The sequence below is a fragment of the Myripristis murdjan genome, chromosome 5, assembly GCF_902150065.1.
Source record: "Myripristis murdjan chromosome 5, fMyrMur1.1, whole genome shotgun sequence".
In the NCBI taxonomy this organism is placed as follows: Eukaryota; Metazoa; Chordata; class Actinopteri; order Holocentriformes; family Holocentridae; genus Myripristis; species Myripristis murdjan.
In genome coordinates, this window is record NC_043984.1 from 34168817 (window position 1) to 34186229 (window position 17413).

The window sequence follows — 17413 nt, forward strand, 5'->3', positions numbered from 1 at the left end:
GCGTGTCCGCCTCCGACTCGCCGCCTCTGGAAAGCTCCTGTGAAACTTTTAAGCGAGCCATCGTGGATCTGAAGTGAAGACAGATTCAGCGGCTGCACGGTTTATTTCTCCCCTCATGTGCTCTCGCAAACAAATTTCGGCGAACTGTTTATAAAAGAACGTTTCCAAAAGAGCCGCCATGTTGGTCCGCTTTGAAATCTGGGAGAGGCCCGCCCACTGGTGAAGCATCCATCCAATCAAATCAACTCAGCTGCACGCAACCAAACTGCGTGAAAACGTTCGGCTTCGGTCCTAAAAAAGCATCACATTCGATGTTTTGCATGGAGGAGCTGCTCCTGCAAAGTAACTGGAGACTCCAGCCGTCCGCTCCATTCACCTCGGTTATGAGCGACTCCCTCAGGTTTTGAAAAGCTCGAGCCTTTAGCCCTCCACAGCGTAAGGATTTTTTCTTTAAAATCCCCACGGGAGCCTGTGACGTCGACTCCCATCTCCTTCATCCCTCGGTGAACTTTTTATTCTAGAAAAATGATGCAGTCAAACAGGAATGAAGCTGTTCTGAAGACAAAGAATGGCTCTCAGAACACTCAGATTAAGAAATGTGCCTTTACAGCTTTTTTTTCTGATCACCTGAACCGGAATAATCTCAGGAAGCTGTACTGAGATTAATACGTGGAGTATTCTGATTGTTGTCGGGTTATTATAGGGATTTTTTTTTCAGCCATGTACACACTTTAGTGGGAGTTTTTGCAGCAGTTTGCGACACAAACGGCAGTCCGGCTCTTTGATGACGCAGATCATGTTGAATATTTTGCCATGTGCAGCTCTGAGGAGCGCAGATTGAAGCTCAAACTTCTGCAAGATTTGCAAGAAAACAGCAAGCAGGTGATCCAGCCGCAACAAAACAGACAGAAGGCAGCAGGTAAACAGGAATGTGAATGAAATACAGCTTAATCAGAATATCGTCTCATTTAGAATAACACCAGTAGTTGGATTATTTAGTCATTTATTTGTTTTCTTTGTTCATTTTTTACTGTTTCTGTTATTTTGTCCAGCCTCTGGCCGGTCTGCTGCAGTCAGCCGTGTCAGTGCTGCTGCAGGCCAGCAGGGGGCAGCACAGCCTCTGCCTGCTCCACTTGGAGGAGCAGCAGACCATGACATGACACACTGTCACCACACAATCCCGTTTAAATCAATGGTAGTGATGACTAAAAGCGAGCATGCTGTCATCCGACCATACACTTTAAAACAATGGCCATTACAAGTAAAGGTCAACATACTTGTCACCCTGTTTAAATCAATAGTATTTATCCGGTGAGTATGCTGTGACCACAACATCCTCTTCAAATCAATGGTAGTCACACTGGTACGTGGATACAGTATTACATTATTCTGTTTGAATCAATGGCAGTGGGGCAGATATTAGACATATTTTCACCTCCATTCAGTTGAAGTCGATGATTATTTGGCAGAAAACTGAATCTACTGTCACTGTCCTATTAAAGTCAATGGGAGCCACATTACCTGCCTATTTATATAAATGGTAGTTGTATAGGCTCATAGGTGGACCGACATGACTCATATTTAAATCAGTGGTAGTCAGTATGTTTTAATGTAATACTGCACCATCACCCAATCCAAGTCAACGGTAACTATTTCAACTGATTGAGTTAATTTAATAATTCAGTGCAAATACCTGTCACACACACACAGACACACACACACACACACACATACACACAGGCTGTGTCTTTTAAAGGGTGAAACAACAAGCAACAACAGGAAAAACAACATCTGAAAATTTGGAAAAGCCTGGACAGGGACATACACACACACACACACACACACACACACACACACACACACACACACACACTTACACGGATATTGGAGCTCTAGGGTCAGCTGTTTGGGGAAATTAAGTGAACTGTCACGTTGCTGAGTGTTGGTGCTGGGAAATACCCCCTGACACTTTGAGAATGAATGAATGAATGAATGAATGAATGAATGAATGAATGTACCAGTGAGTGTTTATTAAAATCATCAATATTGATTTTTGTTCATCACTACTAATCAATTACTGTGAGTTGCCTGACCACAGTTGACATTGTTCATTAAAATGTGACAAGCAGAGAGATAGAGAGAGAGAGAGAGAGAGAGAGAGAGAGAGAGAGAGAGAGAGCTGTCTTCAATTATAACTTTACTGAACTCTGCCGCTTTGTCAATATCGTGTCTTAACTTTGGTGCCAGTGAAGCTCTGTGACTCCAGTTTAATTCACTGTGCAAATGTTTTTTTTTTTTTTCTTTGCTTTTTTTTCCTCTGAATGTTTGATGCTTTGGCAGCTTCGCTCCGAACTTTGATGCCAAAGCAGGTTGAACTGAAACTGAACCGAGAGAGCGAGACTCCGACTCCGACTCAGACACAGACTATTGATGTTCTTTAATTAAACGTCAGACATAAAAACTCACACAGCAAAGCGTGGAGGGGAAAAAAATTGATTTGCAATAAATATAAAAAATGCAGACGGGGAGAGACATGCACAGTCTCAGACAGAGAGCCGTGAAAAAACACATTGTCATCAGATAAATTAATTTACTATTTGATAATTGCATCTGGTAATTGGTTTAATTACTAGTTTCTTTTTTCTCTTATTGTTATTGTTCTTGCCTTCATTTTAATTTGTATTTGTGTTGTATGTGAGCTCTGGCCTTGAGTATCTTTGTATTTCATGCCAATAAAGCCAATTAGTGACAAATTAGAGAGAAATGAGACAGAAAGAGAAACACCACATGAGATGACATCAGCAGGCCAGACCAACCATCACACCTCTGCACTGACATGTAAAAGCAAACCTGTCCTTTGGTGTGGTGTGTGTGTGTGTGTGTGTGTGTGTGTGTGTGTGTGTGTGTGTGTGTGTGTTTCCTAGCTCCCTGGGTGTGTTATAGGTCCACACGGTGCTGAAATCTGCTCATTAGCTGCTAATTCACAACACTGGATTTGTATCTCTCCATTCACATCCATAGAAAAAAACAGTTACCAAAATAAGACTTTCAGCACAGAAACGAACACCAAAAAAGAGGATTATGGCAATATATAAAAAACAACAAAACCCAGTACTCATTTTTTATTTGTCTGTGTGTATAATTACAATTATTTGTGGACTTTCTAAAATTTGGTGTTTCACCGGGAGACAGTAAAATACCAAGTTTTTTCGGGTTATTTCAGCACTTTTTGGATAAGCTTGCAAAACCTTAAACTAAAAAAATAGTTCATTAACCTAATTTTTAGCTAATCCCCAAGATTAAACCAAGAGAAGATTTTCTGAGATCACTGATTTAAGAAGATGCACTCTTTTTTAATGATTTTTGCTCCTTGCCGGCACCACTACAACCACGACGACAGACTTCCCTGCAGATTTTCACATGACTTTTACCTCGAGGTCAGTCTGGTGAATTCTCAAATTGATAACGTTATACTGGAAATTATGTACATGTAAATAGTGCTAAAATATAGTTATGTCCAACAACAAAAACCTACCCAGATGGAGGCTCTGATATCAGTGTATCTTCACCAGTGGATGCCCAGTAGACTATTAATTTCCATGTACACGGGTGTGAGACCAAATATTCAAATTATAGGAAAACATGAACATGATATTCAGTATGCCTTCATACTTAACATACATGAAGTTAAATGATCTCATATTGTATGTGTGTGTTATCCAGTCTAGTTTGCCTCATTTTCGTTCAACTTCTCATTTTCCTCAAACCATAATTCAGGATTTTTATTTTAAAGTGCATGCAGGTTTTCATATATAGCAGAGTGAAACCACACATGTCCAGGTGAAATACAGAGTTTTTTAGATTAGTTCCAGAGCACTGCAGTATCTACAGGTCATTTCCTCCTGGTGCAAGGTTACTAGGCAGGTTTTCTGCAGAGGCTACCTGCCGGATCTACTTTCCAATTCAAAATGGAAAATAAAGAGAAAAGAGATGTTTGATTTCCTCTAAAAATGGGTACTGGAGCTGGTTGTTTGTTGTATTTTCATTATCCTTTTTGTCGGCGTTGGTTTATGAGCTGTGAGTTTTATTCTGGGAGCTGTTTTGGGAGGTGACTCTGCACTAATTTTACACAAATAAGTCACCACTGATGAATAACTTAGTCATAACATGAAGTTGTATTTCTGCTCTGGTCCCTGTGGTTTTGTAATTGCAAACGTTTGCGTGCATTATTGTTTCTGCTGTGTCATTATTACAGTAATTGTTGTGTTCGACCTCTTTCAGCTCGGCAATATGAGCACCGCACCGTCCGGTCATGCCAATAAAGCTCTTCAAATTGAAACTGAGAGACAGAGAGAGAGAGATTGAATGATTTTATCAAATAATTCTGTGTATAATTGTATATTATCTGGACCCACTGCTTTTAAACTGATTATATACATCTACATTTTGTATATTTGTTGAAAGTCAATAAACATATTATTTACAAATACAAATAAACCACGCTCATTCATCCCATTCTTATCACCATGCATTAATTCACTCATGTCTTTCACAAAGCACCCTCACTCCCTTACACACAAGCCCGCGCGCGCACACACACACACACACACACACAAATATTCCCGTCTTTCATGCTTTATGAATTCTATATTTGTCAGTATTGCATTTAATTTCTTTTAAGATTCGCTCTACATACTTCTTGCAATGTCAAACTTTAGTACAGTGTATTAGTGCAACTGATTGTTTTTTTAATCCCGATAAATATAAAAGGGAATATGTTATAATGTGATGTAACATATGAATGTGACGCAGCTGATTTGGCAACATGATTTCACAAACTTCCATGCAAATAAACAAGAGTCAACTTGAAACTGAGAGGAACGGGGGGCTCCTTTTATTTTCTGTCTCACTTCCCTGAATAGGAACAGATACTGACTGAATTCCTGGCTGTAATGTCACAGCGATCACACACACGCACACACACGCACACACACACCTGAGCAGGTAGGCTGCTGGCTCAGTGCAGGAAGCAACACACTCATAATTCTGATGCAATATCTTTTACTTTGTATTTTTTAATGTGAATTGTATGCAGTGTTTTCCACATGTAGGCTATTATTTTTATGTACCATGTGTAATTTTTAACTTTTGCACCTTTTGTATGTGTCTCAGGTGACCGTTATTTTTGTAATGTTCTCTCTTTGTGCTGTATAATGCCGCTGTAAAGCACTTTGTGACCTATGTCTGTGAAATGCTATACAAATACTTTTCAGTTACTTACTTTTACCATATTTACTTTCAGAAATCAACGTCTTGGTGCTCATTATGTGTCGAAACACTGATTTCTGCTCTGATAAATCAGAGTTTTGAGTGTGTGGCTTGCATCTCCTCCTGCATGGTGACTGTAATGCTGCCCTGATGTATTTTGACAGTGCAAGATATTTGTTATCAGGCCAATAAAGTTGGCTTGGAAATGGACAAAATTGAAACTGAAAGAGCGTGAGGGAGAGAGAGAGAGAGAGAGAGAGAGAGAGAGAGAGAGAGAGAGAGAGAGAGAGAGAGAGAGAGAGGCTGACTCAGACTGAAGTCAAGACAGAGAGACTGAGAGAGAGACATTCACAGACTGAGGGAGAGAGAGACTCAGACTGAACGGAGGCAGACAGACGGAGAGAGAGAGAGAGAGAGAGAGAGAGAGAGCGAGAGAGAGAGAGAGAGAGAGAGAGACTCCAGACGTCCGTTAGCGGTTCAGTCTGCCGGTCACACGGCGGAAGCACGGAACTATTTAACCTGATTTACAAACGGAACCGGACCGCGAAACGAACGATTTTTTAAAACAGCACTTGAACTAAACACGTTAACGGCTCAACCGACTAAAACATAAAAAACAGATAGATAGATAGATAGATAGATAGATAGATAGATAGATAGATAGATATTAAAAGAGGAGGAGGAGAAACCGGAGAAGAGGAGGAGGAGAGAGAGGGAGAGGGAGAGAGAGAGAGAAAAGAGGAGAGAACCGAGACGGAGGAGGACGGACGGACCGGAGGGGAAGGAAGGAGAGGAAGCTGGGGAGAAAGAAGAAGGAGAAGAGGAAAAAGGAGGATTTCTCCGGTGTTTTAAGAGACATTTCCCCCCCGTATAACTTCTTCTCTCCTTCCTCCACTCGTCTTCTCTCCCCCTCTCTCCCTCCTGCAGTATTTATGTCTGTTTTCTGGGCGCTTTAAATGTTGAACTTGATGGGTGTTTTAAACGCCACCGCCGCCAATGTCTCCTGTACTTGTAACTGCAAGCGGTTTACCTCCCTGCACAGCATGCAAATCAGTAAGTAACTTCACATTTTACCCCCTAAACGGCGTGTTTTCTAACTGTTTCATGTGATATACAGGTTAAACTTTCCCTGTACACCCTCCGTTTTCCTGGACAAATGTCAAGTTGGCCAGTTTTGTTGTTGTTGTGTCGCCGGTTCGGATGTTACCTTCACGGCTTTAACGTGTGAACGAACCAGCTAGCTTATTTTATTCATTATTCATTATTCACACATTTAAACTGTGTTTTAACGGTTTATCGCATGTTTAAGCCGTTGGAGATTTCTTGTTCTTGTTGTTTCACCGGCTTGTATTGTATAGCTTATCACTTTCTAAGCCTATAGAAATCATAATTAGATTTTATCTCACATATTTATGTAATTTATTGCTTGTTTTTTTGTTTTTTTTTTTGATGGTTGCAGACTGGTGGGATTCTTAATTTGGAAACATAACGTCAGTGTTTGTTTTCATTGACTTGAACCTACACGCTTCCCACGTCTTTCGGAAGCACAGCGATCAATAAATCGCTTATTTTTATTTTTTGGCTTCATTTTGTGTGTGTGTGTGTGTGTTGTCAAAGCTGTTTGTCCGACACACAGTCTGGAGAAGTATATCTCTGCTCTATTTTGATACGCAGTGCCGTTTTTTTTTTTTTTTTTTTCAGGCTGATTTGGGTCGCTGGCGTTATGTCTGCTTTTGCTCCACTTTCTGAAAAAAAAAAAATAAAGAAAGAAAAAAAAAACGAGTTTTCATGAGACATCAGGAATGAGAAATGACGCTAAAGAGGCAGGGAAAGTGTGTTGAGGCTGCCACGGAGTTGTTAAACTGGGAATTTGGAGAGGAAAATGTGTTTTTGCCCGAAAAGGGAAAAGGGGAGTTAAAAGTTTGTCGTCGCGTCGTCATTCGAGCAAAGCCAGACGTCTAGCCGTCTGCTCTCTCTCTCTCTCTCTCTCTCTCTCTCTCTCTTTCTGTGTGTGTGTGTGTGTGTGTGTGTGTGTGTGTGTGTGTGTGTGTGTGTGTGTGTGTGTGTTTACGTGTGTGGTCGTATCCGGGAAATCCCTCCGTTCCTGTGTGTGTTTATGTAGGATATATGCAGATCAATGTGTGTATCTCTCTGCTCCTGCATGTTAATTAATTGTGTTTGAGCACACTCGTGGCTCAGTGTGTGTGTGTGTGTGTGTGTGTGTGTGTGTGTGTGTGTGTGTGTGTGTGTGTGTGTGTGTGTTTGTGCAGTGAGGTAGATTTCCACAGGTGATGCTGATGCTAATGTAAATACACTCATAGTACTGTAAAGTAATTTGGATTAAAGCCTTGTGTGTGTGTGTGTGTGTGTGTGTGTGTGTGTGTGTGTGTGTGTGTGTGTGTGTGTGCGCGCGCGCACACACACGTGCACGCGCGCAGCTGACTCAGACAGCTTTAGAGCAGACTAGCTGAAGCAGTGGAGGAAGCAGCTGGTCAGGTAGCCTGTGTGATTCATCTGTCTGCAGTGGGCCATGTAGTGCCAAAACAATAAACTAAACAACCAGTACACCAATCTATTTGTTGATCAATAGATTATAATTTTGATCATTGATTATAGGTTATGGTTATTTATCCAGTAAAAACACCAAGTGTTTTCTGACTCCAGCTTCTGTAAGATCCCTGAAGTGCCAAGACTGTCCTAGTGCCAAGACTGTCCTCCTTTTCTACGTTCATATCTTTTCATCAGGTTCTGACTATTTTTCATACTTTATGCACTAAACAGTTAGTATTTAAGAAGAAAAAAATTCAATAGCTTAATGAAAATAGTCATTAGTTGCTGCCATGGTTGCAGAGCAAATATGGAATACTATTAATAAAGCAGATAATTTTTTACTGGTGATCCATCCACATGTTACAAGGGCTTTATTCTTATATTTGCTGCTTCATAGGAACATGAACCTCATACGTGTGCACGTAGTTACAATAGATTTTTATTTTGGATGTCTCTCTTTATCGTCGCTGGGATATATTTTCTGGTATTGATAGTTAAATTCACCTCCAACTTTCACAATACAGTATTGCTGATGGAAGTTTTCAGCATATTTAAGTCTACATGAAACATTTTTTTTCCTAATAGATTTGCTCATGCTTCCAGTGGATTATTTTTCACCGTGGCATTCTCTGTCTGCACACTTCATTTAGAGAAATTTTACTGGACCATCACGTTCAGTTCTCAACATGTTGAATGAAACATGCTGCAAGCTACACCTCATTGAGTAGCAATGTGAACTTCCCAGAGAGTAACCGTGCATCTCACAGTATTCATGCCACACGTCTCACTGTATTTCAAGCTATAAATAACAAGATTATATGTAGTAGATTGCCAAACATTTGTGGGTGTAATTTTGTTATAATTTTAGCTTGTTTTTGGTGTTCTTCAAACAGCAATTTGACAGTGTTAAAATGTCAAAGAAATATCAAAGAAAACCTGCAGCAATTTGAGAATCCTGGCCATGCACCTACAGCCTGCTGTCTATGATCATGAAAAACAGCCACACACACACACACACACACACACACACACACACACACACACACACACACACACACACACACACACACGCTGTTCCTCTGTCTGGGAAAAGACGTGATGTTTAGTCTGGAAGACAGAGGGAGGGAAACAGAAACTAGAGAGAGGGAGAGTGAGACAGAGAGAAGGAGGGAGAGAGGAGAGAAGAAAAGATATCAGTGTTGAAAACGGATTAAACATCAGACAGAAAGAGAGAAGTGGGTAAAGACAGAACAAAACGGAGATGAAAAGATAGAAACAGGGAGAAGTAGAAATAGAGAAAATATGCTGGAGGTAATGATGCACTGGATTTCCTTTAAAGAAAATGTACAAGTTTTTTTCTGCCTTATCAGGCAGTGCACAGCAGAGTGTGACAGGAAGGAGAGAGAGAGAGAGAGGACAAACAACACAACACAAATAACATTAATTCATGTGAAACACTTGAGACTTGGTGATCAAAGGATAATGAGGAAATTACAGGGGGAAACCTTCGGGGTTCCCCACCTTCAAACTGGGTACACATCAGGACACAGAGCTCTGTTTTTTTTTTTGTTTTTTTTTTAAACATTTTGTAGTAAAGATGCACTGGATCCACAGCTGTAGGGCCTGGCTGTATCCTCGATCCAGCACTTCAGATCCAGACAGAGTCATGTGGGGCCAAATTTTACATACACACATTCCAGTCCGTTTTTTGTTCAAATAACATGAACTCCCAGGGGGTTGGTGGGTCGGTCAGTTCGTCTGTCAGCAGTGTTGTCCAGCACGTCATATCTCAAAATGTATTTGCTGGATCACCATGAACTTTGGTGACAACATCCATGTCAGCTATAGGATGAAACCTGGCAATTTTGGTGACCCCATGACTTTCATCTATCTCCACTAACAGGCCCCACATTTTTTTCTTCTTCAGATGAATCGCTTGTTTTTTCCAACTTTAAATCCATCTTTTATGCTCCCTCAAATTAAGTTTAAGATCAGACTAATAACCAATGAAAGAAGCAAAGCTGGCAAAAACCACCACATTTCTGATTAAACATTCAAAGACTGCTAAGACACTGCTTAGTTAAGGCACTACAGCAGTCTCTGTTGAGTTAACGTTCCCCAGGAAAAATGCCAGAGTGTCTGCAGGCTTCACAGAGACACATATTAAGATATTTTTAACACTGCTTGGAGTGTAAAAACAATTCAATAATCAAACTACAGAAACAATGCTGGCAAAGCCAGCGTCTTTGTAATTGAACATGGCTAATCCAGGCATTTAAAGTCCCCATGAAAGGACCTCACATGACTTCTACTTCCTGTAAAATAGTGGATGTCCTGCACTGGTGGGTGTAAATTCAGTTTTCAACAGATAAACCCTTCACAAATCTTAAAACATCCTCTTTCATCCACCTTATCCTTTCAAATAAATTGTGTTTCTCTCCCAAACTGATATCTTGTTGGTTTGCACATGTGAATGATACTTCCCTGCACCATGGCCTGCCCAAACTAAAGTAGTCCATTTCATGGGGTCTTTAAAGAAAAAGTAGCCAGCTAGTTAGTTGGTAACCTCTTAGCTAACTGGTCACAAAAATAAGCTAACTGATGAAAAACTAATAATAATAATAAAAATATTAAACTAAGTGAGAAGTTGTTGAAAATGCCAGTGCCGGAGTATCTGCAGGTTTCAGAGAGATATGTTTGAAAATTTGGATTTTTTTATTAATGCTACTTGGAATTCAGTGTATGTAATGAAAACCAAAACAAAGACTCAAGATCAGTCCTGCACTGCTAACTCTGCTCTGGACTCTAAATAAGAAAACTCACATGACATGTGAAAAAAATCAGAGTTTTATAAGTGGATTTAAGTTGTTCAGATGTTGTGTGGCTGTAAACTGAGATGATTTCAGACTTTTCCAGAACCTGCAGACACCCTGACTCACTTCAGACTGATCCCTCGCTTCCCTCCGTCCTCCCTCATCTGGATCTGTGAGCCTGTAATTGTAGGGTTACATATACCTGTTACACCCTCTGACATATAGGGCTGCGCACGCACGCGCACACACACACACACACACACACACACACACACACACACACACACACACACACACACACACACGGCTAGCCTCTGAGTAATGGTGATGTCATGTGCTTTGACTAGCAATGTCTGCCATTCAGACCAGATGTGTATGTGTGTGTGTGTGTGTGTGTGTGTGTGTGTGCATGTGTGTATGTGTGTGTGTATGTGTGTGTGTGTGTGTCTGTGTCTGGTGATGTCATGGCGAGTATCAGCTCTTAAGAATCATTTCCTACCAGCAGCTTGGTTTCCCCTGTATATTTGTTACTACATGTCTGGCTGTCTAACACACACACACACACACACACACACACACACACAAACACACACACACACACACACACACACACGCACACACACCTCCTCCCCCTCCCCCAGTCTGTCACATTACCTAGCATAAATGTTACCCACAGGGTGTGTGTGTGTGTGTGGAGGGTGGGGGGGGGGGGGTGGGGGGGGGTGGGGGGGTGGGGGGGGGGGGGGGGGTGTTCAGCTGCAGGGTAGTGATATTTATTTTGGTTATTGAATTCTAGGAAACGAGGCAGAGTGTGTTCTTGTTCCTGGTTTGGGGGGGCACAGCAGTATTTTCACTGGATGTGACTGTTTGGTCACAGGTTTGATTCCTACCAACAGCCTTTCTTTCTTTCTTTCTTTCTATTTAAGCTAATTTCTCTGCCATTTCTTGTCACCGCTTAGCCTACTAATTTCTTACAAATTTTGGGGTGATATCTTGCTAAAGTGCTCATTGTCTTTTTCCCATGTTTTTGAAAGAAATCGAGCTAGGTGGCTCAATTTCTGAAAGACGTCTGAGCGCAGCCTTGAGAGCCATGAGAAACAGCATCCATCCAGGTTTCAAAGGGTTAAATCCGATTCTTAAAATACAACCACCAATCACCAAGAGACAGTTTGTCAAAAGCCAATAAAAAACAAGCAGGAAACTGCAGAATAACTAATGGAAAGGTAACATCCAACATCAGCCTCTTCTGACTCATTTGACTTTCAGTGAATAGCAGAAATATTTAAAAACGAGAATGAAGAAAATGTTTAAAAATCTATAAATAACTGAAATCAGAGTTACAATATAATAGGTACCAAATTATAAAATGTGATGAGTAAAACCAAATAGGTAAAAATGTGATAAGTAAAAACACAATAGCAGTGAAAGAAGTTAACTATTGAAAAAGCTAATAATGGCATCTAATAATAGCATGAATGAAGATTTCACTTTTAAAGATTTTTTGTTGTCTCTTTTGCTGTTTTCTAAAAGCTGGCCATCTGCAAAAAGCCAGAAATGCTGAAATTTCTTTCACAGACATGCGCAGAACAATTAGCACTATTCCAACAGTAGCAATTAAAACACCAATTGTATTTTATAGTGTAGGTTTTCAAATCTAATCAGGATTGAGGAGTGAAATTTCATTCCTTGTGCACATAAACCAAAAGAGAGAGAAATGTGACACAGTTGCACAACTTTTCCTCTGTAGGATGAAAGACTTTTGGACAGTTTCTCCTTCCCTGCAGTGAAATACTGAAAAAGCATCTGTGCCTTTGCAGCCTGAAAAGTTTCACCCAAATACGCAGACGGTTTTCTGAAGGAGACACAGCAGGTTAAACTCTGCGGTTATAATGGAGCCTTAATGGTGTTTTGGCTGTCAATATGGCAACATCGACAAAACACTGACATCACCGCAAGTCGCAGTTTTTCATGGATCGGCGCTCTAATTTGAAGTGCTGGATGCTGTGTTTACTGCTGTCTGCTCACATAAAATTCAGACACGCAAAACCTTGTTAGAACATCATTATTCATTCATCAAGTTTCACAGGAAGTGTCACATGTTTCACCGGAATAATCTTAAGCTTTGTTCACACTGCAGCTGAACGTTTCCTAACGTGTTTTCCCTCAGATCTCATGTCTTCTAACCAGCATAAACAGCAAAAAGCTTCATGGAGTCACAGTTTCTCAGTTCTGATCTGGACCACATGGACATGAGCTACAGAATCAGATCCTGAGCCATGCGACCTGCATGTGACTTCAGTTTGAACGCTTACATCAGAGTTTGTCATCGTCGCCATGGCAATAAGTAAACCTTACATCATTCACCTGAGACACTTATCATAATTTTGGCGCCACAGCGGCTTGGCCGAACCACGTCAGAAGACGAGACACAGCAGTGGAAAGAAAGACAAGCAGTGACTCAGTCACAGCTGGAAGGATCATACTGTAACTGGAATGTGTGGAAACTAAACTGCAGAGGTGCAGAGCTGCACAAAACCTGATGTAACATCTTTTCTTACTGTTAGACTGGTTATACCTCAAAATACACACGAACAATGATCCAAAACGAAACTCAGATAAGAACAGCAACTTCAACATGAAACTCTGAAGCAGACTTGAAGAAGACAGGACAGACAGAAGATTAGTAGGTCTGGTCTGATCCACAGAGGTCCTCAGGGCTCCCACAGGTCACAGACAGTCTGGAAAAATCATGGGGTTTTGAAAAAGTTTGTTCCAGGCATGGAGAGTCAAGGAATGTCATAAATTCTTGGAGCAAGTCATGGAATAACATGGAATTGTGTCAGCCTCAATTTAGAAAAGCAACAAGTTATATTTAGCTCATCTACCGTTGTGTTCACATGATGTTAACTAGCTGCCTGCAGAAGGAGACAGTCTTCCTTTGGTGGCCACAGTTTTCGTGCTAGGAGGCTGTAATCTGGCGTGGAGGTCAAGTGTGTGTTTGTGAAAGTATGTGTTTGTGCTCATGCCAGTTGGCTAAAAGGGGGCATGGCAATGGGAGTAGCCTATAAAAAAGGTGCCTCACTTCTCACTGGATTTATGTAACAAGACCAAACTTTGTAGAAATACGCACACACACACACACACACACACACACACACACATGCACACATACACACCCATACATACACACAAAGATGCACATACACCAAGTCATGAACCGATTGTCAGAGCATTGTGGGAGGCGTTATTGGACTTGCTAAGAGGCTGAAATTTCCCATGGAGGTCAAGTCTTTTTGAGATTGTGTGTGTTGGTGTGTGTGTGCATGTGTGTGCGTAAATGCATGCATGTACGTAGTTGCAGATAATGCTAATTAACGCAAACGATTAATGAAATCTGGAATCATTATGGAAAAAATGTTTTTTCCCCAACATAGCTACACATAGATAGCACATCATCTCAATGTTAGTGCAACATTTTATAGCATTTAGCCCCATTAACCGCTTAACCACCATATATTCTTATAATCGACTCTTTTTAGCAAATGCTCAGCCCTGCCCCTGATGGACAAAACACTGTACTACACAGATTTTTTAGCTTTTTTTAGCAGCTAGTGGCGGGGTGGTTCAGCTTTCTCTCTCTCTCTCTATAGGCTTCGGTATCAGCCACAACAAACAGATCATGATTGGTTATTGAGGCTGTATATCGTTGCCAAATATCGTTTGATGACCAACATCAGACTGACGTGTTGGAGCGCGTCAGACATCTCAGCAGCTGTGAGGTGATTTATGATGGCCGCTGGTTTGTTGGTCTGCGGTTTGTACCAGGCTCTCTTTCTTCTTCTGTCTCATCGAATCGTTTTGTCTTTAATTCTCTTTCCTTTCTTCTTTCTTTCCGTCTTTTTCTGTCTTTCGTTCTTTCTCTCTATCTCTCTTTCTCTCTCTCTCTCTCTCTCTCTTTTTCTCTCTCTCTCACTCAGTGAATCATGGAAATTAAATGATTGAGTCTGTTCTGGCTGGCCTCCTAGACTTATTATGTAAACCTCCTTGTCTGGCTGTGTCTCAGTGCTCTGCATGTGTGTGTGTGCGCGCGCGTGTGTGTGTGCGTGTGTGTGTGTGTGTGTGTGTGTGTGTGTGTGTGTGTGTGTGTGTGTGTGTGTGTGTGTGTGTGGATTTGCCTGTGTCTGTGTTCAGTTTGTGTGTTTGAGACACTGTGTGTATGAGAGAGACTGAAATTTCTGCCTTGTCTGAGTGTTTGTGCATTTTCTCTGTCTGGGTGATTCTGTGTGTGCTCTGAATGCATGTGTCTGTGTGTGTGTGTGTGTGTGTGTGTGTGTGTGTGTGTGTGTGTGTGTGAGTGTGATGTGCTCAGTAAATAGTCAATAGAGGGAGGATTTGTAAAGCCGCAGCAGAAAATATCATTCTAAATTTTTCTTTTCTTGTGCCAAAGGGAACTTGGTGTTTGTTGTTCTGCAGAAGCTTTTCCGGTCTGACTCTGCCATTTGGTTTTTCTTTTTTTGTGCCTTTTGTTTTTTTCTTTTTTGTTGTATTTTTTTCTTTTTTTTTTTAATATGTTGTTTGTGTGATTGACAGCTGGCAATTTCCCAGAACCACAGTCACCTTAATCCCCATGTACAACAATTAGACTGGAACTTATCTTTAAATTAAACTTTATTTATCTTGGGAAAGCTTAAAGTTCAAATCCTGTTTTCCCAAACCACAATTTTTTTTGTTTGTTTGCATCTTTCTCTTTCTATTTTTCTTCCTTTTTTTTCGTCATCAACATGATCTAATCATGCATGTATGTAGATGTATGCAGAGTGTGTGTGTGTCTAGGGGTCAAGGTCATTGTCACTTGGGGGGGGTGTGTGTCTCTCTCTCTGCATATGATCTGCATACTAGACAGTGTTAGGGCCCCTGTAGTCTATTGGACCCATATTGTCCCTTTAATTAGTCTGCAGGCAAAGCAGTATATGTGTGTGTGTGTGTGTGTGTGTGTGTGTGTGTGTGTGTGTGTGTGTGTGTGTGTGTCTTGCTGTGTGAATAAATCTAGACTGTCTGCCTGCTAAGAGCCGACATCATCATCTGCTGATACTGAAAAGAGCGTCTCTTGTCTTTCATTAATTAGTCTGAGGCGGAGAAGAAAATCACTGTTCATATGTTTTTAACAAAAAGTGTCTTTTGGCTTTGGTCCATTCAGTCTGAATGAAAAGTCACTCGTCTAGTCTCATAAAGGCAGAGATTGTTGTCTGCCTATATGAATATAAAGAGTCTCTTGTCTTCCATTAATTAGTCTGAGTCGGAGGTAGATCTGTTATGGCTGTCTGGCGTTTTAATTGTTGATATGTAACAAAACTGTCTTCAATTAGTCTGACGCAGAGGAAGCTGCTGTATGGTTGTCGTCTGTCTGTAAATTTAAAAGAATTAATTACTCTAAGCCAGAGCCAGAGCTAAGTCCCTGTCTGATTTTGTAATTGTGTTTTACTTAAATATACACAGTACATTTCAGTGTCCAGTAGATAGTCTGTGCCAGATTAAATTGGCTTTCCTCTCTTCTGAAATGCCAGATCACTCAATGACATAAAGTACATTGTCAGTCAGTCAGTCTGAACCAGAAGTTTGTTTTCTGAATGTCTAGATGTTAGTCAACTTTCATACAACAAATGGTCTTTCATTAATTAGTCTGAACCACAAGAACTCATTATATGGTTGTCTGGTCTTAAAAATCATCATCTTGCATGTGTGAAGATTTTAAATATAGTCTCTTGTGGCTTTCATTAATTAGCCCAAGGCAGACAGATTGCTGTATGGTTGCCTGTTTATATATGTATATGTATGTGTGTGTGTGTGTGTGTGTATATATATACATATATATATATATATATATATATATACACTATATTACCAAAAGTATTCGCTCACCTGCCTTTACTCATACTATGAACTGAAGTGCCATCCCATTCCTAACCCATAGAGTTCAATATGATGTCGGTCCACCTTTTGCAGCTATTACAGCTTCAACTCTTCTGGGAAGACTGTCCACAAGGTTGAGGAGAGTGTTTATAGGAATTTTTGACCATTCTTCCAAAAGCGCATTGGTGAGGTCACACACTGATGTTGGTCGAGAAGGCCTGGCTCTCAGTCTCCGCTCTAATTCATCCCAAAGGTGTTCTATCGGGTTCAGGTCAGGACTCTGTGCAGGCCAGTCAAGTTCATCCACACCAGACTCTGTCATCCATGTCTTTATGGACCTTGCTTTGTGCACTGGTGCACAGTCATGTTGGAAGAGGAAGGGGCCCGCTCCAAACTGTTCCCACAAGGTTGGGAGCATGGAATTGTCCAAAATGTTTTGGTATCCTGAAGCATTCAAAGTTCCTTTCACTGGAACTAAGGGGCCAAGCCCAGCTCCTGAAAAACAACCCCACACCATAATTCACTGAGCTCCTGAGAGCGGCCCATTCTTTCACAAATGTCTTGTTTCACAGTCTGCATGCCTGAGTGCTTGATTTTATACACCTGTGGCCAGGCCAAGTGATTAGGACACCTGATTCTGATCATTTGAATGGGTGAGCGAATACTTTTGGTAATAAAGTGTATATATATATATATATATATATATATATATATATCAGGATTCTGTTTATGTATTAAAAGTATGTTATCGTATTTAGAGCTGAGCGGTAGGGACAAAATCAAATATACATTTTATATAATACATTTGACAGAATACCTCAATATCGATATTTTGACAATGTCAAATGGTATGCTATTTGATATGATATTTT

General features: G+C 40.7%; 2 protein-coding genes across 3 annotated transcripts in view; both read left to right on the forward strand.

The window, feature by feature from the left end:
- The window catches only part of LOC115359829 (zinc finger protein 585A-like), a 1044768-nt gene that overhangs the window by 542791 nt on the left and 484564 nt on the right, over positions 1-17413 (forward strand). The window lies entirely within an intron of this gene.
- The window catches only part of LOC115359767 (protein TMEPAI-like), a 38461-nt gene continuing 27107 nt past the window's right edge, over positions 6060-17413 (forward strand). For both annotated transcript variants that reach the window (XM_030052393.1, XM_030052394.1), the window contains exon 1: positions 6060-6321. In XM_030052393.1, coding sequence (XP_029908253.1) covers positions 6225-6321 — 97 coding nt within the window. In that variant the 5' untranslated portion in view covers positions 6060-6224. The remainder of the gene's footprint in view (positions 6322-17413) is intronic.